We start from the raw sequence: 14,384 nt of genomic DNA, 5'->3' as shown, positions 1-14,384 counted from the left end.
AATTTTTCTCTCTTTCTCACAATACTAGAACCAGGGGCATTCATTGAAAATGCTGGGGGGAAGAATTAGGACTAATAAAAGGAAACACTTCTTCACGCAACGTGTGATTGGTGTTTGGAATATGCTGCCACAGAAGGTGGTGATGGCCACTAACCTGGATAGCTTTAAAAGGGGCTTGGACAGATTTATGGAGGAGAAGTCAATTTATGGCTACCAATCTTGATCCTCTTTGATCTGAGATTGCAAATGCCTTAACAGTCCAGGTGCTCGGGAGCAACAGCCGCAGAAGGCCATTGCTTTCACATCCTACATGTGAACTCCCAAAGGCACCTGGTGGGCCACTGCGAGTAGCAGAGAGCTGGACTAGATGGACTCTGGTCTGATCCAGCTGGCTTGTTCTTATGTTCTTATGTTCTTATATTGGACCATCGCATCAATTTCTCATGTGAATAAAGTGGTGCTCAAAATCTTACAACAAAGACCGACATATGGAATGAGAAATGCCTGATGTTCAAGCTGGATTCAGCAAAGGAACAGGCAGTAGAGATCATATTGCAAATTTACATTACTTACTGGAACATCTGAGAGAATTACAGAAGAAAATCAGCTTGGGTTTATATCACTATGTGGCTCATGAAAAGCTATGGCTGGTTTTAAAGGAAGTGGGTGTGCCACAGTGGGTGTGCCACAGAATCTGATTGTTTTGATGCACAACCTGGACAAGAGGCTATTGTTAAGACAGAATATAGAGAAACAATTGGCAATGATGTTAAGTAAGGATGTATTTTATCTCCCTATCTCTTCAATCTGTATGCAGAACATATAAGAAAAACTGGATTAGATTTAGATGAAGGTAGAATGAAAATTGAGGGGGGGATCATTAATAGTTTGAGATATGTTGAAGATACTACATTATTGGCAGAAAATAGCAAAGACTTGAAAGAACTACTGCTGAAAGTTAAATAAGAAAGTGCCTACAGAGGACTACAACTGAACATCAAGAAGACAAAAGTAATGACCACTGGAGAATTGCTTAACGTTAAGGCAGACAATAAGATAACTGAAATTGTTCAAGACTTTCTATTCCTTGACTCCATTTTCAATCAAGAGAGACTGCAAGCAATAAATCAGAAGGATATTGAAACTGAGAAGGGCAGCCATTAAGAAGCTAGAAAAGATTCTTCAGTTTAAGGAGACCAAGATTAAGTTAATTCATGCCATAGTATTCACTATTACTATGTATGGGTATGAAAGTTGGGCAATGATAGGATGTGATGTTGGAAGAGAGTGTTAATCATGGATCATCAAAAAGGAAAAATAATTATAGAAGTCTTGGTTATTTGTCTTGTTGTTCCAACAAGCCACATTCCAAGATAAAAGTTTTAAGGGCTGGAGGAAAAAATTACCAGACTTCTGGCATCAGTCCAGCTTCACAACCAGGTCAAAGGAACCATTCACATCACAGAATACACAGTAGTTGGCATCCTTATTTGTCATCTGTTTAGTCTGGCTCGGTGTGGCTGACAAAAAGCTAGTTGACAAATCACAGACAGGAGCTTGAGGAGTTAGCAGAACCTCTGCTGCTCCATTGTCAACTACCAGGGATTCTTCTGCTTCCCTAAGTTCTTGAGCCCAAGGTTTATGGCCGTGAGATCCTATGAGACTGCAGTGGGTTTCCCATAAAGCTCGGGGGTCCAATTCAAGTCCCCTGCATCTGGTGGGATAATCAATGTGGAAGGTTGAGGTCTTGTGGGTTGGAGACGATGGAGGATTTCTCAGGCAGGGTCATATTCAAGGTGTCAGGGAATACGTCCAAAGCTGAGGTGGAGTTCTTAGTAGGTATTACTTCGGGAGAAGGTGTCTGGACATTGGGCAGAGCCTGATCAGACAAGGGATTGTCTCTAGATATCAGAAGGACTTCTATGAGCTGGCCCACACTGCTCAGAATTTTTTCCTGTTCCTCATAAGATAACAGTAAAAAGGAGTTTTTCATATTATCTTCAAGAACCTCACAATCTCCAAGATAAATGATCTTGGGATCTTTATTAACATTTTTGGCACTCCTACAGTTATGGTGGACCCCCCGATCCCCCCCCACCCCCGGCCTCCATGCAGGCCAGCTTTTGAATGACAATTTTTGAAAGCTGGCCTGCATGGAGAAGTCTAATGATTCCAAAACAAAGGACTATGGACTTTTGAAAATATTTGGGACTGCTTTGTTGATGTCATAGCATTGACTTTGATAGTACTGAAAGCAATGTATAATTGTTTTCTCAGCTGGCACATAGTTTGTACGTACAGTTTATATGTGAAATGAAATTTGCATTGTTTGTTTGTGAAGTGGAATTTGTATTGTTTTTATTACTGCAGCACGCCTTATTTTTATAAACTGCATCATCTTTTGTGTAGCTGGATTATAGGGTTTTTTTCCGTTTAAGATACTACAGTTGCTAGCCTCTAAAACTCATGGTCTTGTTTACTTCCTCAAATCTAGCCTACCTCGTGATTTCTCATGAGGACTTCACTACAATGTAATCACAACATTCAGTCTGCAAATCTTTGAATCATGATTTTTCACCGCAGAGTGGACAGTTTTAGCAAAGATTTGTCTCATCTCCCACCAAATGGCTTATGGTGCATCTATACTAGGAGATAATAAAGTTGACTTAATAATACTGGTCTACCTGCCTAAAACAGTGTGTATGTGTGTGTATCCATGAACATGTAGATCAAACAGGAGGACACAACTAGACCTGAGCAAGAGTATATCACAACAGAAAAGTATTTCATTGCTGTATGAGATCCCAGAACCACACCTATGAACCTGTTTTATATGGAGTCATCTTCACACTGCAGGAGTTCCCCCAGGTCCCATGCCAAGGTCTTTCCCATTGCAGGTTCCTAGAATGCTTTCATTGAAAATGCCAGGAGTTTAATTTGGGACCTTATAAAATGTAAAGCAATATGCTCTGTCTGACCTACTATGAACAGACACAGATGCCATTGATAAACTAACTAGGAAAACAAAAAAAGAGATAAGCATTCTACTTCTTGAAGGTATTAATATACAAAAATGAAAGGTTGAATCTGCTAAAGTGAATTCTGATTTACAGAAGGTTATTCTGGCATAAGCAGTTACTTTAGGGTGGACTTGTTTTATTTTGCTGCTATGAACTAACACAGCTACTAATCTGGAATTAAGAGGAGGCATTGAGAAGCAATGCAAGAAACACTAGAACTGCCTCCTGAACTGCAGCTTTCAAGTTTTACATATTCCAAAGAAATGTAATGTAATTAAACATGCTCCAATGTTGCTAAACTAGGAGCTTTATCAGTAGAGTTCATTTGCACCTCATATGAGTGTGTGTTACATCCAATTTTACTACGGAAAAGGAAACCAATCAGTAAAAGCCGTATTAAAAAATTTTCAAGCAAAGTTGTTGCCTAAAATCCTCTACGGCATCCCAATTTGGATAAGCGATTTCCAACGCGATGTTGAACAAATCCAAGCATATATTCTGAGAAGGATTTGGGGAGTCCCGAATAGTGTCACCTATCCAACTTTATGTCTCGAAGTTGGCCTCCCATATGTGGAAACAGAAGCTTGGATTGCCACTATAAAGTATTGGCTGAAAATACATTTTAGATCACTTGCAGGTGATATAAACTCAAACCTTTTTAAAGACAACTTTCAATTCTACTGATTTAAAGCCATCGAGAACAAAATCAGAACCATAGGATTTGATTTGGACAATGTCGAGACTGATAGTGAACTGCATATTTTCAATCAGATCCGCGAAAGACTGAGGGATCTGGAACATCATTGTTTCTATCCAACAAAGGCGGCTGTATGCTCTCCTCGCTCCCTCAGAATACAACCAAGTTACAGAGCAAGAGCTAAATATCTCTCATCTCTGCTATCCATTAACCAACGTCGTGCATTCATGCTAGCACGCCTCAACATTTTTCCATCAGCGGAAACCTCAGGGAGATACCTCCAGATCCCTAAACACCAGAGACCATGCCATTGCGGTTGTGGATCTATAGAAACCATAACATATCCTTCTTGAATGCTGTCTTCACAGTAACCTGCGCATGATTTTAATTCATCCTTTGTTGCTTCCAAGACTTGAGTACTCCAAGTTCCAGACCACTTGTTTTCTGCTAAGTGACTGTAATCCATCGATCACCTTGGCAGTGGCTAAATTCTTGGAAAGCATTTTAAACACCCGTATTTAAATGTTTTAACAGTTTTCTCTTTTAAATGGAAACATACTAATAATTTATATGCCATTAAAGGTTAAAATTGAAATTGAGTGTGGGTTACATACAATTATTTGTGCAAGTTGATTTTATGTATCAACAGAATATGTGATATCTTATAACACAGGGAGGAAAAAACATGCCTACAATACATTTGTATTTGAAGAAGTCACCTTTGTACTTAATAACACTCTCCACTCACACTCAAAATGAGATGAGACAAGATCACAGACTATTTTTTATTGATTAATAGACACTCTAATAAAATAAAAACAGAACACACGAAAATGTGCATCACAGTCATGTGTTTATATTGGTCCAAAATACTGTGGTAGTTAACAAGAATATTAAACAAATTTAACCTACAGCTTAACACTACACATTGGACTGGTATGTTTGGACATAAAATATCTCATCTTTTTCCTTGTTATTTGCCACTGAAATAAAACAATGTAGTATTGATAGCTCAAGTCAGGTGAGAAATATGAGTATATGCATAACTTTAAAAAGAAAAGTTTAATAACTGCAAGATTGAGATGCTCATTTTTCTAGCCACTGATATTTTAACAAAAACTTTTAAATTAGTATTAAAAAATGGCATGGAAGATATGCTTGTAGTTGGTGCTATTTTCTGTATTTTTTTCTTATTTGAGAAGCCCAAAATTATGGGTTACAATTCAGCCAGAACAGCCCTTATTAATTTCGAGGCAACTTGCATGACGGTCTTGTACTTACCCTTGTGAAATGCTAGAAGAAAACCAACTGGCAGCAATGGCTTGATTCCATCTACAATTTCCAGAACTTCATGACAGTTTTTTAAGACTGTAAAGTTTTAGACCAGTGATATTAATGGCCAAATTTGGGAGGTGGCTGAATCCACCTGTGGAAGCAGCACAAGCCCACACCAGCAGATTTACCTTTCGAGGGGCACTTTCCCCAGCAGAGGGGCAAACACGTTAGCAGATGGATGCCACGGTCTTCCAGGATGCCTGGATGTGGTGCTGGGTGCCATGTCAGTGCTCCTGCACTGCCACCAAACCCAACAGCATAGCAGGGGCGTGCCCAAGGGTGGAGCCAAAGTTAGTCACCCTCTATCCCAAATTCGTGGCCAGTTATGGCAGAACTAGGGGCTTGGACTTATACCACTCTTTTGGTGGTGTAAATCTATTAAGCTCTATGAAGGGCTTTCCCTAGTGTGTATTGATTTTTATGCCTCCCTGCACCACCAAAAAGCCTTCTGGTGGTAGAGTGGCAGTGCAGCAGTGGTGATGTCCCAAGCCGCCTGGGGATCTGGATGGGGCTGTAAGGCTTAGCACTCAGAAATACTGCTCTATATCAAAATGTCATGAATCTAAAATAGTTGACATTTATCTGCAAAATATTTTAGTGAGTATTTAGCTAGATTATTCATACTGTAAGGGAGTCCTGTGTGCTAGGTTAGCAAGGAGCAGTTACTCAGCAAGTGACAGCAATATTTTATATATTTCTTATCACAGAGAGCTTTAAAGCAAATTGCTTGGTTAAAGTACTACAAGTTTCCAGTTAAACGGATCAGGTGGTAGGTGATATGAAAGACCCTGACCTGAGAGCCACAGCCAATCTGTGTAGATGATACTGACCTTGACGGGCCAATGGTGGGATTCAGTGAAAGGCAGCCCCATGCGTCGACATTTGGTGACTGAAACAGAAAATCCAAATTCGCCCATAGCTGCCACTATCAACACTTCAGTTTTCTGCCAGTCCAATTATTTGAATGTACAGATTACAAACATTATAACAGGAATATTACATTTAACTTATGTTTTGTAGTTGGATCCCGTCTTCTTGACAGAACCATTAAACTAATGTGCATTTAAAAAAAACTGGTTTAGATTACTTTGTCTTCCTCACAAAGTATTTCAGCCTTCTTCATTGGTCAGGAGAGCTCCTTTTCCCCTTCCAGCTCTTCTCTCTTTGCTCAAGTTCTGCTTCAGTGAAGGCTGCTGGGCCCCAGTTTGTGATCAAGTGAGGATTCTTGGAACCTAAAAGATATTGTAATTTAAATACATTTGTCCCAAACTACCTCTACTGTGACTAGCTGAAGCTGATGGATGGGATGAGCATCCCATTAAAAACAATGAGAGCCAATACAATAGCTGTATTTGGATGTACATCAGATTTACAGCCAAGGGTTTTTCAAGAGCACCCAGTGAGTCTTCACGGGAAGTGGGCTTTGAATCCAAGGCTTCAGGATCCATGTCAATCGTTAAAGAGCAGTGCAAAAATAAGCTCAGGAGTAAAGCTCTACTGCAGTCAAGCATAAAATATTAAAATGACTTCAACTATGTAATATTTATACAATGACTAATATATAAAAAGGTGGTCAATGTATGTGGCCTTATTAGCCACAAATCATCATTACCATGACATACAGGTCCAAGTCTTCTATGTGCAGACTATTCTCACAATAATTTTTAGTGTGCTTCTGTTCCATTACTAACTGGATGTTTGAAGTTAGAGGTAAACAGTTTTCCCACTAATCTCAGCTTTGTTTAAGAAATGCCCAAACATTCTCTGTACAGGCACAATATTTGCTGAAACATAGTGACAATTTCTTCAGCCATGGGCAGTGATCCAAAAAGAAATGGAGCAATTATCAAAGAATCATTAAACTTCCTTCCCTGCATTCCATTGCTCAGATTGGGGACTGACTGTGGAGTCTGTACTGAAACTTCCATCCTATGAAGTCATAATAACAACTTATGAGGAATCTGCCATGCAACAACTAAAATATCAACTGGTGCTGTTTGCAGTACAATCCCCTATCTATTAAGGGCTTATTTTAATACTGTTTACCAGACTGTAGTATTTCCCAATTCAATAACAGGAGGCATAAATCAGACTGACTCAGTAAGAATTTAGTCTTCTTGGAACCCTCAAAACATAACTGTAGATAAAAAACAGTGGCATCTGTATCAGTTCACAAATGGAGATGTTGCTTGCTTCCTACCTGGTTCAATTAATCGAATTAATCCCTCGTGATGAGCTACTTTATCTTTCCAGCTCTTGGTATTGTTTGCCGCCAACTCTAGCTTCTTTTTTACTCCCTAAAACAAGATTCAGAGACTTTAAAAGATGGAAACAAATTATAAAGAATTCTGTTAGGGCTAAGGGCAAAAAATCTGTCTTGCGAATCACGATCTCAAGAGCACTTTCATGTCAACTACAGTGGGGATAAAGGCCATGTTGATTTCTGGAACCATCACCTTGTAGCATCCAGTCCAGGTCAACATTTGACATGCTTTACAAATTGGATGGGATGAATTCTGTGCATGCTGCCAGATCGATGGAATAGTTTCACTGCAAGCTGGTCAACTGTGGAGTAAGCTGGTTACATTGGAATTACTCTAACAAGCCAGATTTATCTTTGCAGATGAACTTCCATCTGAATTTCCAAGTCTGAAGCAGATTCCACAAGGGCCAAAACAGTGATGTGAAAACAGTGTTAAAGGGTTTGAAACGGTGTAAAAAGGTTTAAGACCGCTTTCACACTGCTGTTTTTGGCCCACGCGGAATCCGCTTATTCTCAACCACTGGGTTATACTGGCTTTAATTCTAACTAATCTCTGTCTGCAGAATAAATTTGAAACAGTGAAAACAAGAACTGTAATTAGGAACAGACATGTATATTTATGTTTTGCAAAGGCCTCTACAAATAGTGGCCCTTTCTGCATAAATTTTTAAAATGTTTTGAGGCAGGAAATGAAATGTTTCCTCCATGGGGTTCTGCATTGTTTTTACCTCCAAAGGTTTTATTTCCAGCCTCAAAACATGGTAAATGAATCCCTTTTTAAAATGATTCTCTAGTGGAACTAGGTTTGGTGATTCCGAATCAGTCAAAAACCTGAAAAAAACAGCATTCGGGTTTGGGGGGGTTTATGCAGCCCTGAATACAAGCCACAACAAAGAAACTGAGCTGAATATGTAGAAAATCCAATAAGCCAAATATCTATTTGGCTTATCAGATTTCAGCCATTTAAAGTTTAAAGGGAGTCTTTCATAGTGGTTAGCTGCTTGGAGTTCATTTAAACCGACTTGAAAAAACCAGAGAATCCCTCCTAAGAACCTCCTTTCACCCTACTAGCCTTTGCTTGGTGTCTGTTTGGCGTTCTGATAAGATCTTGCGGGGGGAGGTGCTTAAAGCCCAGCAATGTTGCTGAAGTTTGCTGCAGTATTCTTCTCTCCTTCCCTGGCATCTGCTGCACTCTGTGTGCTGTTTCCAGGAAAATGAACGGGAGAGCTCTCTGGAGATCCACTCCCAGTTCCAGCCAATGAGTGTCATGCATTTCTGCATTTTTAGTGACAAGGGGGGGGGGAGCTAACTGTGGCCAATGAAGTGTGAGCACTGAACATAATTGCCAACACTGCTTCAAGGCCAATCTGGTAAAGTTTTTATTTCTTGGGATATTTTCAAACTCCTGGATTTTCGGTGCCTAACTGGCCCAACAATATAAAATTTACAGTGCTGGTAACTAACTAGTTCATTCTGTTCCAGACTGATCTAGAGTGATAGTTCAAGGGACTTCTTTCTATATGGTCTTTGGAGAACCTGCCTTTTGGGTTACCACCAGCCCTGCAGAGGAGACCTGCCTGGAGAAGATATCAAAGGGCATGACTGACCAAGTTTAATTTTTAAAAAATATTTGATTTTTTAACATTTTTCTTGCTGTTGTTTTACTTGTTTTAGCTTGTGATTGGTGGTGGGTTGGGGGCGAGGGCTGAGTGTTTAGGCCCAAAGTTTGATTGACCAAGTTTAATTTTTAAAAAATATTGCAGTTTTTAAAAAGTTTTATTGATGTTCTTTGTTCCTCATTGTGCTTTTTGGTGGGGGGGGGAGCGTTAAGGCCTTAGGCTAAGCCTACATATGCCTAGTTTGACCTATTTTTATTTAAAAGTTAGCTTAAGGTGGGGAACTGCTTGTTTTTCTTTGTTTTTGTTAAATCTCTTCCCATTGGGTGTTTTTGCAAGGTTTTTGCTTATGTTCTTATTTTGTTTTGCTGTTTAAAGATTTCTGATTAAGGTTTCCCACAGTTGTATTCCCTCCTTGGGCCTTTTTCCCTGGTATTTCTGCACTTGTTGGTTTTGTGGTGGTTCCTTGCAGATTTCTAATTAAGTCTTGCCAGTTAGTACAGATCTAATATTTGAATTTTGTTCCCAAAACTGTTTGGTGGTTTCCCCTCCTGCTAGTTCTGTGTTTACTGGTTTTTTGTTTAGTTTTCTGGCTGATGTTGTTGGGACTGGGTGAGCCTATGGTTCTCCCCACATTAGTTTATAGCTTTTTTGAGAGGGGTTGTTTCTCTGATGAGAAACATGGAGTAGCATTGTTGTGATCATACTTCTGGGTTGTCTATATACGAGCCACAGTTTTCCCAATTGTTAGATTAAATTAGAGGCTAGTTGTAAAGGGATTGATAGGGTTTGTTAGTGTCATTTAATGCAGTGCTGTAGGAGTTCAGTTTCCTTCTTAACAGGATATTAGCAGGTTCAAATAAGAGTGAAGGTTCTGGGTTTGCAAATAGTTAAATAGTGTAAAAGTAACCTTTTTGGATTCAGCCCCACTGGTGGGCTGTCTTAGACATTCGCTACTTAGGCCTCAGGGTTTTTAAAGCAGCTCCTTCCAGGTTCCTTTGGAATTTGGGGCAGCTTTGAGTACTTCCATGGTAAGACTTACTTAGACTACATTTTAGCTACTTTCCCCTGTTCTAACAGTTTTCCCCTCCATTTGAAACAGTGAGAGGTGGGGGAGGGGACTTGCTGTTGTTGTTGTTGTTGTTGTTGTTATTGTTGTTGTTGTTGTTGTTGTTGTTGTTTATTGGGTTTATAGACCGCCCTCCCCTGGAGGGCTCAGGGCGGTGAACAGTATATAAATAGAGCACAATATCAGGTTAAAATCCAGTAAGTATCAATTAATACAGGCTCTAATAAAAATAAACCCTACCCTATTAAAATGCAGCATTATTAAAATTAATGCCCAGTTAGGTCTGTGCTGGGGATTTAATGGGGAGAGAGGGCTCTGGTGGGGGTCTTGCTCTGGGTAGGAGCACCAGATTTGTCACAGGGCTGCTGGTGACTCTCCTCAGAGGAACCAACCAACTTTGCTAAAGTTTGGTTGGGTAGGCAATGCTGTGGGCACCCCAGTGAAGGAAAACTTGGTTGGGTCTCAACCCATTCAAACTTTAGCAAGGTTGGTTGGTTCCTGTGAAGAGAGTCACCAGCAACCCTGCTGCAAATCTGGTCCCCCTACCTGAAGCAAGATCCCCACCAGAGCCCCCAATAAAATCTTTAGCACAGTGCAATTTGAAGCACAACAGCAAGACCCATGTAAGTTTAGATAGTTACTGAAGAGCCTGCCAGATTCTTCAACCTTGACGTGGCTCCATTGTAGCCAATATGGAATTTCTGGGGGTGACTGTAGAGGGTCATTTTTAAGGTGGAGGCCCCAAACTTACAGGGTGGCTTTGGAAAATTCTCCTGATGAGAGCACACAATTTTGGGATTTTTTAATTCAGGGGGCAATGGGGGGGCTACCCCTTTGAGGACCCATAACACCGGTCCCCCTGAACCAAATTTCACTAAACCTGGGTGTTCTAACCAGGAGGGTCAAGCTGTCTTGAAAGTTTAGTGCCTCTACCTTAAAAACTGTCATCCCTGCAAACAAACCCAAAAATCCCACAATGGCTGCAATGGAGCCAAGTCAGTTCAATAGGAGAATCTGGGGAAACTCTGGGGATGTCTGTAGAGTTTACATTTTTCAAAATAGAGGCACCAAACTTACAGGGTGACTTCAGGGGCTCTGCTGATAAGAGCACCAAGGTTTGGTTCAGGATGTCCAATTTTATGAACCCCCAAAGTAGTAGCTCCCATCTCTCATTAAAAACCATTGGAAGCAATGGGAGATGGGGCACCCCTTTTTGGGTTCCATAAAATTGGACCCCCTGAACCAAACCTCACCAACCTTGGGTGGTCTCATCAGGAGAGTCTCCTGAAGCCACCCTGCAAGTTTGGTGCCATTATCTTGAAAAATGCACCCTCTACAGGTGGAAAATCAAAAAACACCCAAAAGTTCTCCCTAGGGTTAAACAAACCCAATTTTTTCAGGTTTCCTGAATCAGATATGTGGGGGGGGGGGGGGGGTTCCAATAATTTTAAACCCAAAAAAATCCAAATTCAAATTTTACCATTTTTTTCACTTTTTGCTCAAGCCTAGTTGAAACTTTGAAAACTTCTTCAGTTGCTGTGCAATCTATTTACTGTATTTCCCACGTTTCTCTGTGTCCCTTAATTTCCTCCTGTACGCCATTTTCTGAGCTCACTCAGTTCCCCCTCATCTGTTTATTTGTAGCATTTCACTGTTTGTTCCTTTATTGAGGGGGGAATCTTCACAGAATTGAGTATGCGAGTATAATAGATTGCAGCACGAAACTGAAGCACTAATGCATTGATTCAACACAGAACTCAAAAAAGGGGGGGAAATCACATTATGGCGGCCTGGAATCACTTCAAGGGGTGAGTGCAGACATACATCATCATTAAGATGGAGATTGAAAACATTTTACAAATGTTTTAGGGGATTTGTGTAGAAAGGGCCATTGACATACAGTTCAAAGTTCAATGAAACCTTTAATGGCATAAGTAAACTTAATCTCTTACAGTACTAGAACCAGTTAGGCTTGCAAGGCAATAATATCACATAAAAATTTGGCCACAGGTTCCAACTTGTCCTTGGACTCACCATTTAAGAGAAATACAATTCTTTTTTTCATCCAATAAGTTCTCAGTCCCTTCCACCAATGGGCATAGATATATATTTCTAGAGAAATTATATAGGGGGCAATATAACAGGACATGCAAAACCAATTCTTCACAGCGAGTTACACAACTACATATCCTTTTCTTATGTGGAATTCCTATGTGTCTCTCCTGTCTAAGGGTGGATAGTAAAACATCACATCTAGCCAAGGTCAGGGCCCTCCGCCATTTATTCTTAGTCAATCTGTACAGATACACAGTGATGGTTAATTTCGCAAATGGAATATTCAAATAGAGAGTTTGAACAAAAATTATTGGCCTCCTTCAGCAAGATCAAGAATTCCTCCTTTATAAATTTACATCTCTCAAAGAAACCAGAACCTTGATAACAGTCCCGGAAGTCTGGGGATCTCAGCAGAGACGTAGCTAGACCACAGTGAACCTGGTGCACACTCTGGTTTTTGCACCCGCCCCTTCCCCGCGCCGCCGCCCCCTTCCAGCAACCTGAAAAAAGCAGCATTCGGGTTTTGGTGGTTTTATTCGGCACTGAATACAAGCCACAACAAAGAAACTGAGCTGAATATGTAGAAAATCCAATAAGCCAAATATCTATTTGGCTTATCAGATTTCAGCCATTTAAAGTTTAAAGGGAGTCTTTCATAGTGGTTAGCCGCTTGGAGTTCATTTAAACCGACTTGAAAAAAGTTTTTCAAACCAGAGAATCCCTCCCAAGAACCTCCTTTCACCCTACTAGCCTTTGCTTGGTGTCTGTTCGGCTTTCTGATAAGGTCTTGCGGGGGGAGGTGCTGAAAGCCCAGCAATGTTGCTGAAGCTTGCTGTAGTATTCTTCTCTCCTTCCCTGGCATCTGCTGCACTCTGTGTGCTGTTTCCAGGAAAATGAACGGGAGAGCTCTCTGGAGATTCACTCCCAGTTCCAGCCAATGAGTGTCATGCATTTCTGCACCTTTAGTGACGAGAGGGGGGAGAAAGCTAACTGTGGCCAATGAAGTCCCGGAAGTCTGGGGATCTCAGCAGAGGCGTAGCTAGACCAGAGTGCGCCCTGTACACACTCTGGCTTTTGCGCCCCCTGCATCCCCCACGGTGCCCCCCCGTGCACCCCACCCCTCTTAATTTTAGGAAAGGAGCCAGTCGGAGAAGAAGGCCGGAAGCCTGCCTACGTTGTCTGGGCCTGGTGGGAACTACATTTCAGGCCCAAGCAATGCAGGCAGGCTTCCGGCCTGCTCCATTCCTAAAAGTAAGTGGGGTGGTGCGCTGCAGGGGGGGTGCCGCGGGGGGATTTTTCTGACCCCCACGTGACTAGAAATCGTGTACCCGGTGCGTCACGCACCCCCCCGCCCCCTGGTGGCTTCACCGCTGGATCTCAGAGAGTCCTCAGTGTGAGATCCCTAATTTTTTTGGGAAATGTCCTCAAATATATAGAGCATATCCTCGGATGACTCAACATCAAAGGCCCCTACTTTTCAGCTCCATCAGTTCGTGGGAGTACAACATACCTCCTAATTTAATTTCCAATGAAGTTGACCCAGTGGGTCTAGGCATGTACATGTTACTGACTCTGGGATCTCTTACCTGGGGAGAATCAAGGGTCTTGCCTAGACACAATGCTATATAGAGGGGTAGATGATCATTCAGATAGTGGTACTGTATCCTAAAATCCTTGATCCAAGTTAGACAATTGGAGGTTATAAGGGCATAATCTATTTCGCTGCTTCCTCTTTGGGAGACAAAGGTATATTGTCCTGAATGCTCAAATTTGCAGAGACCATTGAGAATCACCAAATTAAAGCAATTAATTTTTTCCCTGCGGAGTTAATTTTGCTGTTGTTAGATCTACATGGAGTTGAAAAATACAAAGGTAACGTTTCAATATCGAATCCTATAGATTTAAGAATATCCTGTTCATTCTTTCCAATTCCAGCATTAAAAACACCAGCAATTAAAATCTCTGTTCTCGGTTACAGGGATCCCAATTTCTCATAATAATTAATTAATCTATTGTCGAAGGGTTTCACGGAATCACTGGGGTATTGTGAGGTTTCCAGGCTGTATGGCTGTGTTCCTTCTAAGTAATGTATACTGCTATATACAGTCTTCCTGTCTGCACTTTGAATGTACTCTTGATTTTTGTATTTGTATTTCAAAAATGTCCGGCAATGCTCTAGAACCTATTTTTAAATGCCAAATAAAGGTTGTTGTTGTTGTTGTTGTTGTTGTTGTTGGCTGTGTTCCAGTAGCATTTTCTCCTGATGTTTCACCTGCATCTGTGGCTGGCATCTTCAGAGGATCCTCTGAAGATGTCAGCCACAGATGCA

The 14,384-nt window shown here is 41.0% G+C and overlaps 1 protein-coding gene across 1 annotated transcript in view; it reads right to left on the bottom strand.

The window, feature by feature from the left end:
- Positions 1-4,488: 4,488 nt before the first annotated feature.
- The window catches only part of SWAP70 (switching B cell complex subunit SWAP70), a 44,099-nt gene continuing 34,203 nt past the window's right edge, over positions 4,489-14,384 (bottom strand). The window contains exons 11-12 of the mRNA XM_048485641.1: positions 7,253-7,349; positions 4,489-6,284 (exon numbers count right to left, since the gene is read on the bottom strand). Coding sequence (XP_048341598.1) covers positions 6,172-6,284; positions 7,253-7,349 — 210 coding nt within the window. The 3' untranslated portion in view covers positions 4,489-6,171. The remainder of the gene's footprint in view (positions 6,285-7,252; positions 7,350-14,384) is intronic.

This window comes from Sphaerodactylus townsendi, linkage group LG02, assembly GCF_021028975.2.
Source record: "Sphaerodactylus townsendi isolate TG3544 linkage group LG02, MPM_Stown_v2.3, whole genome shotgun sequence".
In the NCBI taxonomy this organism is placed as follows: Eukaryota; Metazoa; Chordata; class Lepidosauria; order Squamata; family Sphaerodactylidae; genus Sphaerodactylus; species Sphaerodactylus townsendi.
This window is presented reverse-complemented; position numbering and strand designations above follow the sequence as displayed.